At 36.0% G+C, this 18,106-nt stretch overlaps 1 protein-coding gene across 6 annotated transcripts in view; it reads left to right on the top strand.

Annotated features, from left to right (window-relative positions):
- LOC120530413 (cadherin-12-like) overlaps window positions 1-17,453 on the top strand; it is an 802,688-nt gene extending 785,235 nt beyond the window's left edge. For all 6 annotated transcript variants that reach the window (XM_039754905.1, XM_039754904.1, XM_039754907.1 and 3 more), the window contains 2 exons: window positions 6,527-6,778; window positions 16,226-17,453. In XM_039754905.1, the coding sequence (XP_039610839.1) occupies window positions 6,527-6,778; window positions 16,226-16,728 (755 nt within the window). In that variant the 3' untranslated portion in view covers window positions 16,729-17,453. The remainder of the gene's footprint in view (window positions 1-6,526; window positions 6,779-16,225) is intronic.
- The last annotated feature ends 653 nt before the right edge of the window (window positions 17,454-18,106 follow it).

The following is an 18,106-nucleotide window of genomic DNA, read 5'->3' as shown; positions in this document are numbered from 1 at the left end:
ATACCGCCAATTTACTATTCATATTTATAAGTTCTCTGGCCAGATATCTCACTAGTCAAAATCTTTATATAAATCAGTATCACTGTTGTCATAATCTGATCATCTCATATGTAGAAGGGTATCACATGAGTAAAACAGTCGAAAACTTTAGCCCTACAGGTGATCACCATTGTGCTCAGTCCACAATAGTGTTACAATAGTACAGTACATATTGTAAACTTACTACATTTTCTCAGAAGATTCACATAAGTACATACTGTATTAGCTTGACATTAGTTTCTTCCTTTATACTGTAACAACTAGATGAAGTTGTATATTTAGACATTTTATTAAAAACATGCATTTTTTTCTCTATTGTTAATACAGTCGGAATTCTGGCTGTCTTATTAGGTAAATAGGATTTTCATCTACAGATTTATGATCCAAAGACTTTCTTAGCACATTAAGCTTTCACATTTATACCTTTAAGTTTCTTGTTTTGGTGTCATGTTTCTGAAGTCACTTTGGAAGACACACTGAAATACATGTATACTTAAAGTGAGCTTTCATCATTCATCTTCATTTTAAAGTTCCAGCCACCCTGTCAGGGAAGTCTCTGTTAATAAGAAAGGAACAGATGAACAATGACAGGGTCACTTAACTTCTCTTTCAAGGAGAGTTCATTGAGGTCCTGCCTGACACATCCTCAGTCTCTTATATAAAGGTTTAGATGTTATCATTTTGATAGAAATGCACCTCTCAATACTATATTATTTTACTCTGTTCACATTTAACTTTAGAATCATATTTATTTCACAGATTATTTTCATGTAATGTTATTTCACTTTTACTTGAATTTCACACCTCCGTCCATTCTTCTGTTTTCTTAACCCACAAGGTAACAGGGAGGCAGAGGCCATACTAACTAAGTATGGCTCAAGGCAGAAACCAACCTTTAAGAAGACAACTGTTATATGTTATTACAGATCTCATTATTTCTTTAAATGTGACAAGTAATGGACAACTGCAATAATTTCAGCTCTGACTCTGTAACTATTACTCTTCGTAGCACAATAACTACATTAAGCTGTTTTTTTTTTTTTCTTTTCTGTTTTAATTCTGTCCTTTATAAAAACAGTAGCAAATCTGAGAAGTACAAAGGTGTAAGTGGCATGCTCTTAACCCAAAAAAAAAACTGTTTTTATCACATGGGAAACAAAAATCATACCATGTTTTTAAACTATTGTTTTTATGTCCCTTACATATAATGCTGTACAGTTAGATCATATAACTCATCATAATACTGACAAATCCAATTTCAGGGATTTCTGAGGAATCCATGCAATCTTGAGCAACTTACTTAATAATAATAATACATTTTATTTATTTGTAGGCGCCTTTCTAAACACTCAAGAACACAGAACAATAGACAAAGCTCAGATTATAAACAAAAGTAAGATACAAAAGTTAAAATCAGACAGAGCAATTGTAATCAAAGAGAAAAAGCAGTCTTAAACAAATACGTTTTAATTTTAGATTTAAAAAGTGAAAATGATTCAATATTTCTAAGCTCAGGTGGTAGTGAGTTCCAAAGCTGAGGAGCAGAGCAACTGAATGCTCTGCTCCCAATAGTGGTAAGATGGACAAAGGCGACAGTCAAGTGGATGGAAGAAGAGGATGTGAGGGTGCGGGAGGGAATGGAAACATGGAGGAGGTCGGACAGATATGGAGGGGCAAGTGTGTGTGTTACATCTGTGTGTGTTAAATCTCCACAATGTACATACAGCAAATTTATAAATACAGCAAGTAGTTTGGAGTAGTAAATACGATACATAAATGTCTATATTTATTTTGTCACAGGGAGGAGGGCGGATATTGTAAAAAAACCTCTTACCCAGGATAATATTAAGAGGTCAAAATATATAAGAATAAAGAAAATATTATACAACTAAACTCAAAAGAATGAAAAGCAAGAGGAGAATGCAAAGTGTCAAATAAGAAGAAATAAAACAACAACAATAACAAAAAGTCTGCCTATTTAGGTCTGAATTCAATGTTTCTGTATGGAATGACAATATGTATCGTCCCTGCACATACACAAAGGTCAGACACACAAGTAAGAATTTCACTGTACTTTGTACACGTGGTGATACTACTATATATATATATATATATATATATATATATATATATATATATATATATATATATATATATCTATGCCAAACCTACTATAATTAAAGGTTTTTGGAAAAAAAGTGGTTTGAATTATAATGACGGCCTTCATGAGATATTTTCTCAGACATGAGTCCTTTTCCAGACTGCCCTCCATCATGGTGGTAACTTATTTATTCAAGGTGCCAGAACTGGAAGTAACATGACATATTTTCTAGCCATTTTGTTTAGGGTCTGTTGGCAAAAGGAAAGGAGAGACATTAGGTGACAGTACTTACCCTTGACCCAGAGTGGAACAACCAAGAGATGAACCCTGAAGTTGTCTCCCAAGCATGTGTGTGCATATATATACAAAAACAGATAAAGAGAGATAGCAGGGACTATATATACACAGCACCAATAATATACAAATCCTCTTTGCTAGTCCAACGCTAAACACACCAATGCAAACATTCACAACTATTCTTACTCATACCAGGCAATTTAGAGATGTCATTTAACCTTACCAGCACATATTTGAGATGTGAGAGGATATCAGTGCACCCAGAGAGGACTTAGTTAACATTAAAAAAATGTCCAAAATTTAGAACAAGAGTAACGAAATCAGTAATAAACTCAAGTCACTCAAGCTGTAGGCACTTGCACAAAACACTGTATCATCCCACCCTCCTGAAAATGTTATTGCCATGCAAAGTAGGTGTTACGCATTTGTCTAGGACCTTCAACCACAATGCATTTTTAACAACATCTCAGACAAACACCACCTCCTGCATATTTTACAAAATTACTGCAATGCTATTCAGTGCAAAAAATCAATATATGGTATATCTATATATTTGTAAGATACAAATTTACCAATTAAACATGTTACATATGCAGTACCAAAACTTCGAGAATTATATGTATGGTCTACTTACCTCTATCCATATAGTGAATGGTAAAGATTATTACTTGAAAAGGGGTTATGATACTAAGGGAAGGAAAACTTTAGTAAACATTTGAAATGTTCCAAATTACTGCTTTAAGGTGAAAACTACTGATGCACATTTTTGAGCAACTTCTGATGGATTTCCCCAGGTAACAATTCAAATAGCTGAATTTTGGGGTGATTAAAGGCTTTGATAATATACTGTGTATTGCTTGCCATCAAGATCCAGTTACTCAAGAAAATGAGCTTTTCTCAACCTTTACATCACAGAAATATCTATGCACTAAGCTTATGTTTAAATGGAGAAGCTCAGGGAGAAAAAAAAGATTTAAAACAAAAGAGTAAATGATAATCTAGATCACCCTAAAGAAAAACAGAACTGTAAATGTACACACTGCCTTGCATGTCAATCAGCATGACACAGAAACCACCCAGACATTGATTTTTTAGCTGGATCAATGGAGGCTCAATAGAGACAAGACTGTCATGCATGCATCAGTCTGTCCTGAAATGAGCAGAAAGTTGCAGTCTTTTAAACAGTTAACAGTGAAAGAACCAGAGCTGTGAAATCTTATACCTAAATCAAAAAAAAAGACAAAAATCAAAGCTCAGAAACTTTAAAAATTTTATTTCTTGTTTTTTTGGAATTGTTACATTTTTAAATTGCACTTATGATAGGACTTTGCATCAAAAATACATTTTACCCTTACATGATATAATGGAAATCATGTAAAATACCAAGGGATGCATAAATGCATGCATGGCAGGCAGAAGCATTCTAAGCAACACACACAACACACTACAAAGGTAGCAGTGTCACTAAGAAGTACCAACCAAAAAGTTTTTTTTTAATAACAATAAAATAATGCTAAGCATATCTGACAAAGACTAGCACCTAACAGTTAGCAGGCTGGACATACACAAGATAGCTGCCACCTTGCTGCATGGTCAAATGAACAAAAATAAAGTACCCACCTTAAAGCATAAAATAATGTTAGACATTTACTGGGAAAACAAAAAAAGCACTTAAGGCAGCACTGGTATATTAACAATATATTACAAAGACACATCTAGTATAAAAACACATAACAGGTTTACAGGTCACCTGAAGTGACAACGCTGGCGTGTGTACACACACACAAAGGTCAGACACGCACGCACACACACGCAACAAGAAACCCTCTGATCTCTTTATTGTGAGGTTCCTGTGCAATTCAAAGCTCATGTTTATTTAAACAGATGCAAAAATTGAATAAATTCATATATAAATGAAATGCTTTATTTGAAATCAAATTATTAAATTTTATACCTTTATTAAAATACTAGGTAACTTTTTTTTTTAAGTGTTCTGTCTTTTAAGTGAAATAAACCATGAGTAAAAAATTAATACAAAATACACATGGTTACAGGTGAATCCATTCATTAACTAATTAATAGTTCAAATTTATTCCAAAAAATGTAACCCCAAATATTTTTATTATTTATAGTTACACAATTATTTAACTCGAATTGCATTTATAGCTGACTAATATGTGAAAAATGAACTTTTGTGGTATTGTTTCTCATTGTATATAGTGGGTTGAATGATGGATGGATGGATAGATGTACACCATGTAAATTCATATTATGCATTGTATTCATATAAGCATGTGCAAAATGTTATATGCTGGCTTAATGTGTTTTTTAGAATTAGTTATTTATTTTCACTGTTTTTCCTCATTGATTTTGAAGTTTATAATGGTTTACACAAGAGGAGTCCTTAGCCCTGCTATTTTCACAGCTTTAAAGCCGTTGCAGTTTACATGCTGCACAGATTTTTCCACATATAGTCCAGTTGTCTCTCATCCCTAAGATACAATAGGTTGACTGATGACACTAAACTATCCTGGTATGAGGTATTTTGAGTGTAGATAGTAATGTATTTGGAATCTACCACATGTTTGGCCCTAAACTGCAACATTTCTTTTGCAAATTATGGATAGATGTGATACATTTAGGAAAAACACTACATGTGTTTCTGTTGCCTTTGCTGATACATGAGTTTTGAAATTATTTTTTTTCACTTTTGAAATCACATATATTGCCTAGTCCTGTGATGAACATTCTGACTTGTACCCAATGCAGCCATAATAAGCTCAGGTCCTCAAAATTCTGAACTGGACAAAGCAGCTTTGAGAATACAGTGCATTGTGTTATATTGATTCCTTATGAAATAAAATACAGGGGGGAAGTTTTTGTATAATTTATGTATTATATTTACCTGTTTGTTTTCAGTCTACTGGTGGACACAACCTTTGGTTTGTTATACTGTATTTTATATAATGCATTAGAGGGAGAGCAACAGGATAGTATATTGATATGTTAAAATAATACAAAAATCTAAATGAACTAGAATTTCAAGGATAAAAGACAGAGGATTTAAAATTAATAAGAGACACCACTTAGTATGAATAAATTATATATTGTTTTGGGAAGATTTTACTTGACAAATCAAAGATTATTATCCCGATATTGTTACATTTTGAAGAATACTCCAAAGCAAATTCAATATACGCAACAACAACAACAACATTTATTCAAACAGCACATTTTCATACAAAAAGTAGCTCAAAGTGCAAAGTGCAGGGCATTTGTCATTGCTGACACACAGATAGTTCTCCTTTGCAGACAATATAACCACACTGCTCATCTTTGGTTTCTTCATTTTTCTTGCAAATTCTCATCCTAAGCATTAAAAAGCTATATAATGTGTATTTGCAGAGTCTCATTCAACACCTGTTAAGAATATCAATCATGAACTGCTGATAGCAGACACTGACACTTCATCTTACTGGAAAGGGCAGGGAAATTGAGAATAGAGATAATAGAAATTGTTTTTGTGCTTTTGTGAAATTTATATTTTATTATTGTAAATAATGTCCACTAACGCAAGTTTAAAATATTGCCTGTTCACGTATTATTTAAAATATGGTTTGTTTCGTGTTTAAAAATGTGAAGTAAATAAATGTTACAAGCCTGGTATGAAAGGTGAAAAAAAGAAAACATGTATTTTGTTGATTGGATGCTGTCGATTTTGCAGAAAATTAAATCCATTTCTGCTTGGTGTACTACAGCTTCTCAGGGACGGATCTGATGTAGCAGTCCAAAGACAAAAAATGTAATAATATGAAATAAGTGAAAGCATTAACTGGATTCATGAAAAAGAGAAATACAATTGCCATGGATTCATTAGTATGACATAGTTTTAAAATTGCTCTATTTGTATGGCCTGAAATGAAAGAGGGATGTGTTTTCTTGCGTGTAATATCTGCTAGCACCTTTGCTAATAAAGCCATGCTGAGTATTTCATGATATAACCTTTTCATCACCTTTTTGTAATCCACTAGCAGACAGATGAAATTTTATCAAGCTGGGTTAACATTGCTTTGTTCTGTTTTGTTTTAGACAACACAGCTGGCATTCTGACCACGCGGAATGGTTACAGTCGCAGAATGCAGGAGATCTATTTTCTAGCCATCGTAATAGAAGACAGTGGGTATCCAGTCCAGAGCAGTACAAACACCTTGACCATTCGAGTCTGTGGATGCGATACTGAAGGCACCCTTTTATCTTGCAATGTTGAAGCAATCTTCTTACCAGTAGGACTCAGCACAGGGGCACTAATAGCAATCCTTCTATGCATTATTATACTCCTGGGTTAGTTATTTCTTTAAGATATACCAAAATGATTGCTTTCCTCTTTTTTCTGATTTATTTTCCTTGATAACAGCGCTGCACATAAAACACCCTGCTGTTCCTGCTGGACTTGCAGGTCATACCAGTTTTTTCCCCACTGTGTATAGGGCAGGGCTAAGTGTAAGTAACTAAATTCCATTAACAAGAGCAGGGACCCTTAATGGCTAGGTTCATAGTAGCTGCTTGAATATTCAGAGCTCTGTCAGTAATATTTTCCTGTCAAAAGCTCTTGGTAAATTATTGTTTTGATTAGCAGACCAATTTTATGTAGTACCGCATAAGCTGTAAAGAGTGAAACTGGTGACAAAAGAACTTAGGCACACTGTGGATATGTGCAGTGAATCAATTTCAAAAGGACTAGAAAACACAAGCATTTATCAGAAAAAGAAGTATAAAAGCAAAACATGATAAAACCTGAGACAGTGTCTCTGCAGGGTTAAACTGAAGAGAACACTGGTTAATGATACATCACACAAAATGCAATTTTGTTATATACTGGTTTCAATCTTGGCCTGGTCACTGCCTGAGTATAGTTTACGTCAACTCCCTGTGTACATTTTTTCATTTTGAACTTCTGTTTTCCTACTGTATCACAAAGATATGCAGTTTAGGATAACTAGCAACTCTAAAATGGCCTGGAATCAGCGAAGGTGGATGTGTTATAAATGAGATGAATAAATCAGGTATGTGCTGCAAAGTGAAAAAGTTGAACACATGAAGTGGGATATGCTAAATCTCCCCAGACCCCCGTAATGGGTAAACAAGACTTGAAAATTGATGAATTTCCAGATTTGCTAAATAAAATGCCAGTGATAATTTTGTTTATGTGTAAATTGCAGTGCTACATTGTCTATGTCATCTGCCTTTGATGTGAAGTTCTGGAGTGGTGGTATATGAGACATGTGGGAAGATGTATGGTCCTTCTTTTATAATATATAAATAAATATGTATAACTTCGGTCAGTGGTGAGCAATGTTGGTTGTGCAGGGCCACTGTGGGTACATTTTTGTTCCAATCCAGCTGCTTAATTAGAAACCAGTCCTAAAAAACAGATATTTATTATTTAATTTCATGGTTTGTTATTGTTATAACTGTACAATGTCACGTCATTCTTATATCATAGATTTTTTTCCTTTCCATGGATATCATCCAAATGATATGAAGCCTAAAATCGATGAGTAATTCTCGCTCCTTCACTTTATCCTTTTCAGTGTCCTTCCAAATATTTAATTAAACCATGTAGTTCATGACCAATCCACACAGATGTAACTGGAAACAAGTTAGATGAAGAACAGCTGGTTCTTTCAACATTTGCATCTTTTTTACTTCTAAGGAACAATTAAAAACAGTGAATGCAGCTGTTTAAGGCTAAGATAAAAAACTAAGGGTGGGGAATATTAACAAGCGAGACAAATGAAATGAAGCATAAAAATATTGCTTGATCAATAAGTGCTTCATTGGCAATAATTGACCACTCATTAAGAAACTGGGTTGAAACAAAAACCTGCAGTCACTGACGCTCTCCAGGACCACCACTGCTCAGCCCCGTCTTAGTTAATATTATAATATTAAAAACACTTTACTGGGTCAATATTTGCCTTTAGCAATTCAAGTTACCTCCATTTCCAGACATAAGCAATTCTTGTTTTTAAAGCACCTCTTAGATTAATTTTGTGTTGTTGGTAATGACTAACGATTATGCTACATTCTGGCAGTTTATCCATCCATCCATTTTCCAACCCGCTGAATCCGAACACAGGGTCACGGGGGTCTGCTGGAGCCAATCCCAGCAAACACAGGGCACAAGGCAGGAACCAATCCCAGGCAGGGTGCCAACCCACCACAGGACACACACAAACACACCCACACCCCAAGTACACACTAGGGCCAATTTAGAATCGCCAATCCACCTAACCAGCATGTCTTTGGACTGTGGGAGGAAACCGGAGCACCCGGAGGAAACCCATGCAGACACGGGGAGAATATCTGGCATTTTAATTTTCTATTAATAGATATAAAATAATTACAAAATATCTATCTATATATTTATTAAACCCTCTTAAGCTGATATTCGGGTCCAAAGTAGCAACAGCCTGTCTAGGACAGGATACCAGTCTTTCTCAGGACATAAATACAAATGGCATAAATGAACATTCTGTCAGTGCAACTTTTAACCTGTTTATTCAAGTCAGGTCATGGAGCTATGCAGTCATGACCTGATTTTTTATTTTTCCTTGACACTAAGTGTGACAATATATAAATAATATAGTAATTCTTACATAATGAAAGATAATGGAAAGTTGAAATTAAATAAAAATAGTCTAGATCAGGCTTCCCAATTTTAGTTCAGGGGTGTCGCTGTTGCTGCGAGTTTTCATATCAACTAGTTTCACAGGTGAATTTTTATTTCTAAATTAAATAATTATTTAATTAGTCTTTTTTATTCTTTTGTTTTGCATTCAGAAATATGTGCTAGTATATTTACAGGTAAACAAATTCAGAAATTTCCATTTTTGCCATAACTTTCTTCTACATATTCTTTTTAATACACCTTTACTGTGGGGTTTACTCCTTTAGTTGTATCTAAATTCTGACGATTACCGATGACAGTGCAAATGACATTGAATACTAAAGGGAATTACCTACTTCCATATAAAATTCACATGTGACCTAAGTAATAAGAAAAGTCTTTAATGACTATAACATAAAAAAAGCAAAATTAAAAAGCAAGAAAGCATCAAAACACAAATGCTTGATACATTTCACTAAAAATGTTAGCAATCCCACTTGTTGGGGAAATAACACTCTGTTTAATAAAGGCAGGATTCCATTGAAATGCAGGAGGTGGTTAGAATGAACACCTGCATTTAATGTGGTCCGCAGGACTAAGGATGAACTACTCGATATTGATGTGCTGACACCATGTTGAGGGTTTAAAGCGCAGTTGTTCCAAAGCACTACTTTGAGGAACATGTCAGATGTGACTATAAAGTGATCTTGAAGCATGGTAGTGGCTTGATGTCACTGACATCCCCATTGTCAGAAACCACTGTGGTCAGCTGCTTGGTTACGGATCTTCAGTGGCTCAAAAGTAAAATCAGTGTCCCTTTCCAGTCTACAGCACCAATATGAGTTTCATTTCCGTGGGCCTTGTAGCTTGAATTCACGAATGGATGATATCTAAGAAAACATAAACTTATTAAGAAAAATCAGTTATGCAATATTTATTTATAAGTTAATAAATACTCCTGAAAGACATCATGAAAGATTTATGTGAGGGTAGAATGTCAGTGCCTGATTTTGACAAACAGGGTTCTTTTTCACGCTCCCACTTCCCTTTTGAGAGCCCTTGAACCCGACACCATCTGTAATGTAATCATATGAGTTGGACAATGAGGACACCAACGAAGCAAGGGGAAAAGTGCAAAAGTGCAGAAGTGCTTTTATTACAAACAACAAAACCAGTCCAAACAGAATCCCAAAATAAGTGAAAACAGTGAAAATGTAGGGGTCAAAATCCAATAGATAAATCCTTTAAAAAAACAAAGTTGAAACAATGTTTGAAAGCAGTCCTGTAAAAACAAAACCCAGTGCTTTCCTTTGCTGGTGCCTCCCCTGCTTCTCCCATCCGGGCTCGGCACCAGGGGAGTCCTACCCTACAGCTGACCTTCTCCATGTCTGGTTGCCTTCCATCTTCTGGCTCGGTATGGCAACTTTCCCGGACCAAGACTTTTGTTCCACCAACTGCCAGGGCATTAATGCTGAGGTTCCGATCCCAAATCTCCAACTTCCGCTGCCTTCCCGGTCTTACACTGCAAGCCGTCCTCGATCATGGTCATTTATGCTCCTCTGTAAAACTCAGCAAGAGTGACCCAATCCGTGTGCCCCCGGGTTCCGGCCAAACACCCTGCTAGGGCTCACTTCTCCCAGCTGTCTGTCCTCCTTACAGCGAGCCTGCTCTCGCTCGCTTACTCGCTCACTCACCCACTCACCGCCTTTCTGTATCCTCTTTCTTCCTCCTCTAACCTCCGTTCTTTTGATCTTTTTTCTCCTTTCACGGCACTCGCACTTCTCCTATTTGTAATGGGGACATGGCACAGGTATGGCGATTAGCAGCTCCCAGCATCAATTACAGATACAGACAATTTCCTCACCCTCGATCACGGGGGTTGCGTTCCAGAACCCCCCGCGATAGATGAAAATCCGTGAAGTAGAAACCATATGTTTGTATCGTTATTTTTATATATTTTAAGCCCTTATAAATGCTCCCACACTGTTAACATTATTAGAGCCCTCTAGACATGAAATAACACCCTTTAGTCAAAATTTTAAACTGTGCTCCATGACAAGACAGAGATGACAGTTCTTTCTCACAATTAAAAGAATGCAAACCTATCTTCCTCTTCAAAGAATGCATGTCAGGAGCAGAGAATGTCAGAGAGAGAGAGAGAGAGAGAGAGAGCAGCGTGAGAGAAAAGCAAACAATCAAAAAATCAAAACGTGCTTTTGGGCTTTTAAGTATGCCGAAGCACCTCGATAAAGCGGCATTTTTTTAGAGAAGCATCCGTATCCTCTAGGCAAACAGCCTCTGTGCAAACAGCCTCTCTGCTCACACCCCCTCCGTAAGGCGCAGAGAATGTCAGAGAGAGTGAGAGAGACAGAGAAAAGCAAACAATTAAGCACCGCGCGGGAAGCATATCGCATATCATTGAGGAGTTTTATTTAATACGTAATACATGCTCTGATTGGGTAACTTCTAAGCCACCCACCACTAGCGTCCCTTGTATGACATCAACAGGGCAAACAAACTGAGGAAGCATGTACCATAAATTAAAAGACCCACTGTCTGCAGAAATCCGCGAACCAGCGAAAAATCCATGATATATATTTAGATACGCTTACATTTAAAATCCGCGATGGAGTGAAGCCGTGAAAGTCAAAGCGCTATATAGCGAGGGATCACTGTATACCAACATAATATACAGTATAGTGTATATTGTGCATGCATCACTTACAGAACTTCATTTACTAAATTACATGAGTTGAATGTATTAGTGCATTACATTTTATTACTTGCTCTATGCAATGAGTCAGCCTCTCTCATTGTGATCTGAAATTTGGCTTTTACCTCACTATGAAATTACTTTACTCTTATATATTTGATTATAATGCAGTTATTTAAGTCTACAATTGCATGTTGCATTCATTTTGTGCTTAGATTAAAATAATCCTGTACATTGTGTTGTGGTACTCATTTTTAAAACTGTCATCAGTTGAAAATATATATCTAAAGCATATCAGTTAAACTTCATTCTTTGTTTAAGAGAGTTTCAAAACATTTTGAATAACTGCAATTGAATGCAGTTAATGAGGAAAAGTAACAGATCACCACATTTTAAAAAGGTGCTTAATTCATTTTAAGATTGCAAAGGATCAGATCCTATCCCAATGAAATAGACTCAAAGCATGAAACAAGCTTAGATGGGTTATCAGTCCATCACAGGTCCTACTTATATATGCTCCATTGACTCAATGTGGAATCTCCGGTTAACCTTAAACATGCATCTTCAAGGATGTTGGAAGAAAACTACCCACACAAGGAAAGAATTTGAAAATTTTACACAGACAACATGTAAAAGTAACATTCTAACCTAGGATGCTGGATCTATGAAGGCATTGTGCATCCCTGATCTCTATGATCGTAACCAATGGTATATCTGTACAATACAGATTAAAGGCATTTATAAGAAAAATGTATTTCCATTGGTCTTTTGTGTTTTAGCTGTTTTATTGATGATGATTTAGATACTTGTTATACAGAATCTCAAAAATATAAATGTCCTACAATTATTAAATATTACTTTCTAATTTATATTGTAGTTTGTAAAATAATAATCAGTAATATACAATAAGGGTACATTTTTTATTAATAAAAGTTACTAATTCTGGATCAAGTGTAACATTTGTTGAAATACATATTACTTCCTCTTATCCATATACTGTGTTTTATTCTGCCACCATGTCTTTTAATGAAAGAAATGAAGTGGCTTACACTAGAAATGCCACTAGATGGCAGTGCTGCACAGCAATTCAGCTTGACCTGACAGTGTAAACATAATTTAGTGTCTTACATTTATAATAAAATACAGCCAGAGGTTTATTTTGACTATATTTCTGCAGCTGGTTTTATTATTTGGGGAATCGATGCTAGAAACGCTCACTTAGCCCTATAGTTTACATCATAATGTAGGTTTATGAAATATAAATTCAGTAGTCTCATTGGTCATTCTTTATTTTTATTAAAAACAATTTAGATTTCTGGCAAACTGCTGTCTTTAGAGCTCATAACTAAATATATTTTAACAACAACATGCACTTTAAATTTAATTTTCCTGGATTTGTTTACATTGAGTTCCTACATTCTTACACGTATTACAGATGTAGTTGATTAATCCTTCATATTCCAAGTTTCAGCAATATTATTATAATTATTATTATTATTTCAATTGTAAATGATGCCAATCACCACCACTTCTAGTCTTCTCTCAGTCTTTCAGTCTCCCTGCTTTTTTCTTTTTTTTATTGCATTATTATTTCTTAAACGTTTCAAGGTAAAACGCCAGACATTTGAATTAATTTACATTTTCTGCTTGTTGTTGTTTTTTGTCTTTTTTTTATTATTGCTGCATGGCCTCTTTAGCATGCCAAGTTACATTCTAATAAGATTGCCCCACGGAAATTTGAGAGTCGGCCTTGTATTCTTAGTTATGTCACTGGGGAGGTGATTATCGCATAATAATACACCCCTTGTTATTATTTATATAATGGCATGAAAGTTTTTTTTTATGTACTATTCCACTAAGATAGCTACAATGGGTCAAAATCTCAGATAAGCAATTACAAGTACTGTATACTGTCATTATTTGCCACAGTGAGGAAAGCCAATGTGATTTAGTTATACAGTACAGTGGTACCTTGGTATATGTCTGCTTTGAAATAAGTCCAACTTGGTATACGTCCTGTTTGGACACGAAAAATTTTGCTTTGTATACGACCTTTGTTTGGAATACGACTCGCGTGCTAACCTTGTTTACCTCTCTCGAGACAAAGCCACGACTGCCCACGAGCGTTAGTGCGCCAGTTGCTAGCATTCAGTGAACAACCCGCACTATAACTCTCTTTGAACTTTCACGTGTGTGATATAGTGGGTCCACAGCTCCTGTCAAAGTCCAGCTTTAAAATAAATAATCACCGTGCTCGCAGCTTGGTGAGGGGACATGGTGGTTATGTGGCTGAAGGTTGTCAGGGCGATTCGCAATGTGGGCGTTTCTCACCAAAGTGCACTTGTGAGGGACCGTCCGCATTCATGATTGTTCCTGGGGCTGCTTATCTTGATAAACAGAAGCGCGAGTCAGCTAGAAGGGCTGTAAAAAGAAAGAACGGAGGAGAGGTTGAGTGAGTGAGTGAGTGAGTGAGGGAGAGAGAGAGGGCTGCTTATCTTGATAAACAGAAGCGCGAGTTGGCTTGAAGGGGAGTAAAAAGAAAGAAACAGGGGGTGCCACCAGGTAAAAAGGCACCGGGCTTCTTCTTGTTTTGTTTTTTTATTTTTAAAGAATGCTTCCTGCTGTATTTTAACTTTGTTGTTTTTAAGAAGACTTTTTTCTATTGTTGTTAACCTCCACATTTCACTTCTGATTTTATGGATTATTTATTGGAACTTTGGAGACTGCACTTTAATTTGAACATCTTGTTTTGTTAATTGTTTTAATAAAAGCACTTTGCACTTTTTCACCATCCCCTTGCTTTACCGATAAGGTTAGCAGTGAGGCACATTACCGACGGTGTAGGGTTCAAGGGCTCCCCGGCAGCAGATAAGAGCATACAGCAAACCTGCATCGTCACAACGTGATTTTATGTTTTTTTCATGTAAATTTGAATTGATTGTCGAAAAGTATGAAGGTGGCATGCGTATCTGGGACATGGCTGTTGCATACCATTTGCCGAGAACGACGGTATCTACAATTGTGAAAAACAAAGATGTTATTAAAAAGTAAAGTGAGGTAAAATTTTCATTTATTTCATCTAATTGCTTTTGTATTTATGTATTTTAGTATTAAGCAGTGTTTAAATAATTTTATACAACCCCATCAATGTATAATATGCCAATAACAATAGGATTTTTTTTTTAATGGGAACGGATTAATCATTTTCCCATTATTTCTTATGGGAAAAATTAGTTTGGTATACGTCCTGTTTGGTATAAGTCAAAGGGTCTGGAACGAATTAAGGACGTATACCAAGGTTCCACTGTATATAGTAGAAAGATCAGCCCAGGTACAGACAGAGATGCAGACCCACAATGTCCAAAACACACACTTGTAATTTTTGTTTCTTCTGCACACACAATACACAGTGTACCAACCACCTCAATAAACTCACAGTCCTTTTCCTTCTATTATCTTTCTCCTTATTTTTCTGCCACCTCCACTCCTCTCCTTGTAAGCTCTGTCCTCTTCCTCTCGAATGTGGCTCCATGAATGGAGCGAGGCGGCCCCTTTTATAATGCACCTGAATGTGCTCCCGGTGCGCCCTGATGAACTTCCTGCAGCACTTCCTGGTGTGGTAGAAGTGCTGCATTGGCACCCGGAAGCACTCCAGGTGCATTCGGTTCCTCTTCCGACAGCACTTCCTGGTGTGGCGTAAGTGCTGCAGTCCAGGGATCCGGGATCGTCCAGGCACCCCCCTGGCAGTGGCCACTGTCCCCAACAGGGTTGAGTTTCCATACTCCAAATCTGTGGCAGAATCTATCCCAGCCCTGTCAGAGAAATTGGTCAATTGCAGCAATTTATCGATGAGTTATGTTAGAAGTCTACTATAAACTGGGCTATAAGTCAGGTTTGTTGTAATCCCTGTTCTACACATCCCAGAAAATGGATGGATGCATGGAATATACATGGATCTTTATTGTTTTATTCATCAAGCATTAAACTCTTCCTCATGACATTGCCAAGGGCCACAGTGGGTCCTTTGCTCTTTACATTGGCTCTTTTAGGTGGCTTGCTATCCTTAAAAGGACTGCTCAACTTTGCTGCACTAGATGGAATTCTGTTGGTGACTTTCAGGTTTTTATAGGTGCCTCTGCCACTGCTCATTTGCATGATGGTATGCCAGCTCATATTATGGGTGACTCATCCCTGGTTGATGCACCCTGTCAGTGCCATTAAAATATCGTGCACATGTTTAAAGATTTACTGATGCAGGTCAATTCTTCCGTATCTTATGGAAAAGAGAATTAGTTAAATAAAACATGAAAGTTTGATAAATTGCAAAATTGTCCACTGATGTACAGTAAAATGAGCATGCTACTGTGTTATTAAACTTTTCATTTTTTTCTCTTTTGTGTTGCAGTGATTGTTGTACTATATGTTGGACTTAGGAGGCAAAAAAGCAAAGAAACCCTTATGACATCAAAGGAGGATGTTCGGGACAATGTGATACATTATGACGATGAAGGAGGTGGAGAAGAAGACACTCACGCTTTTGACATGGGCACTTTGCGGAATACTAAGGTCATCAAAGAAAATACATACCGGAGAGATGTAAAACCTGACACTGAGCCATGTTACAAGCCCCCAGCTTCCCAGGACAATACAGATATCCGAGATTTCATTCAGCAACGGCTTCAGGAGCATGATGGTGATGCTACTGCACCCCCCTATGACTCACTTGCCACCTATGCATATGAAGGTGAAGGCTCCATTGCGGAATCTTTAAGTTCCATCGAATCATTAATAGCTGACAAGGATGAAGAGTATGATTACCTAAATGAGTGGGGGCCTCGATTTAAAACATTGGCAGAGATTTTTGGGGCCCAAGATTCTCATTTGGAATCAACAAATAACAAACTTTAACCTCTGCTGTTTCTAGGGTGGGTTGTTACTTGAGGACTAGAGAATCTTTGTTTTACATCTTCAAAAATGATTTAATTTCATTGTTTTCTTTCATATGTTTTTTTTTTTCGCTCTTCAAAGAGGATAGCTTGCAAAATTTTGTTCAAAAAGACTCAAAGGAACAAAAGCCAGCCTTTCAATTAATACATTTGTTACTTCTTGAAGACTTGAAGGTAAATATGCTGGAAGATTGGCAAGGATTCTCTTCTAATATTCTGATAAAGTGCCTCAAGATATTTTTGTTGTCTTCTGTTTTTCTCCTCCCATTAAATTAAGTGAACCACATCCATTACATTTGTCGTTTGACCCCTGAAATGGAATTAAAAAAAGAACCCCCTAATAGTAACATTTAGACAACATTTAAATCAGTGGCATTTAGGGGCGTGTACTGTATGAAGGCCAAAGTGTGGCCAAAGATTATTTATTTATTTGTTTGTTTGTTTATTTATTTATTTATTTCTCTATTTATTCGTTGACTTGGTAATTGCCTAGGAATTTTACATTCTACTTGATGTTTTTGTAATATATCCTAGCCCACATGCAAATGAAATGTTCATCATGAGGGAATAGTTTGAGAGAAAAAAAAAAAGCTTGTGATGGACACTTGTACATTTTTTAGGGCTAAATGCATTATAATAAAATTCAGGTCCTGTAATAAACACATCTTTTTTTCTGAATAAAACCCACTCATGTTGTAATTATTATTTTTTTTAATTACCCATCATGTTTCAAACAGCAAAGAGAATATATTACTATACATTAAAGACTTCAAAAATGGGCAGAAATCTCAATTTCATGAAATATTCTATTAATATATCAAAAATGAGTTCTATATAATTTGAGGTGCTCTCAGATAAATCAAAGACAGGACTTCATTTCAGCCATGATCTCAAATGCCTCTTTAGTTTCATTGTATAGATCACTAGAGTGGAGTTTTCATATTAAGGGCTAGTGGGGCATAACCCCACCAGCTGTTGTACAAAATAAATAAGTTTCACTCAGCAATTTAATTTATTATTAAAATGTTTATAATAACACTCAGCTTCATTTTTTTTTTTTTTTTTTGCAATTTTTCACGATATGTTCAATGTCATTTCTTATTTTAAAAAAATACATGTTCTAGGATGTTTTTGACTGGTTCTGTACCCTGGATAGAGGACTTCACAGACTGTAGTGTCATCACTCCTACTAGTTTCTTTCTTAGTGGCCTAAATCCATATTTTAACTTGACCTCCAAGGGTCCTTCTGAAAGCTTTTGTAGTCTTCCCATGAGTGAACTTCTTATATTTACCTAAGTCTTATTCAAATCTGTTGTATTTCAACTTACTTATTTGTCAGT

This window comes from Polypterus senegalus, chromosome 5, assembly GCF_016835505.1.
Source record: "Polypterus senegalus isolate Bchr_013 chromosome 5, ASM1683550v1, whole genome shotgun sequence".
Classification (NCBI taxonomy): Eukaryota; Metazoa; Chordata; class Cladistia; order Polypteriformes; family Polypteridae; genus Polypterus; species Polypterus senegalus.
The sequence above is the reverse complement of the archived record's forward strand: the minus strand, read 5'-3'. Positions and strand labels throughout refer to the sequence as shown.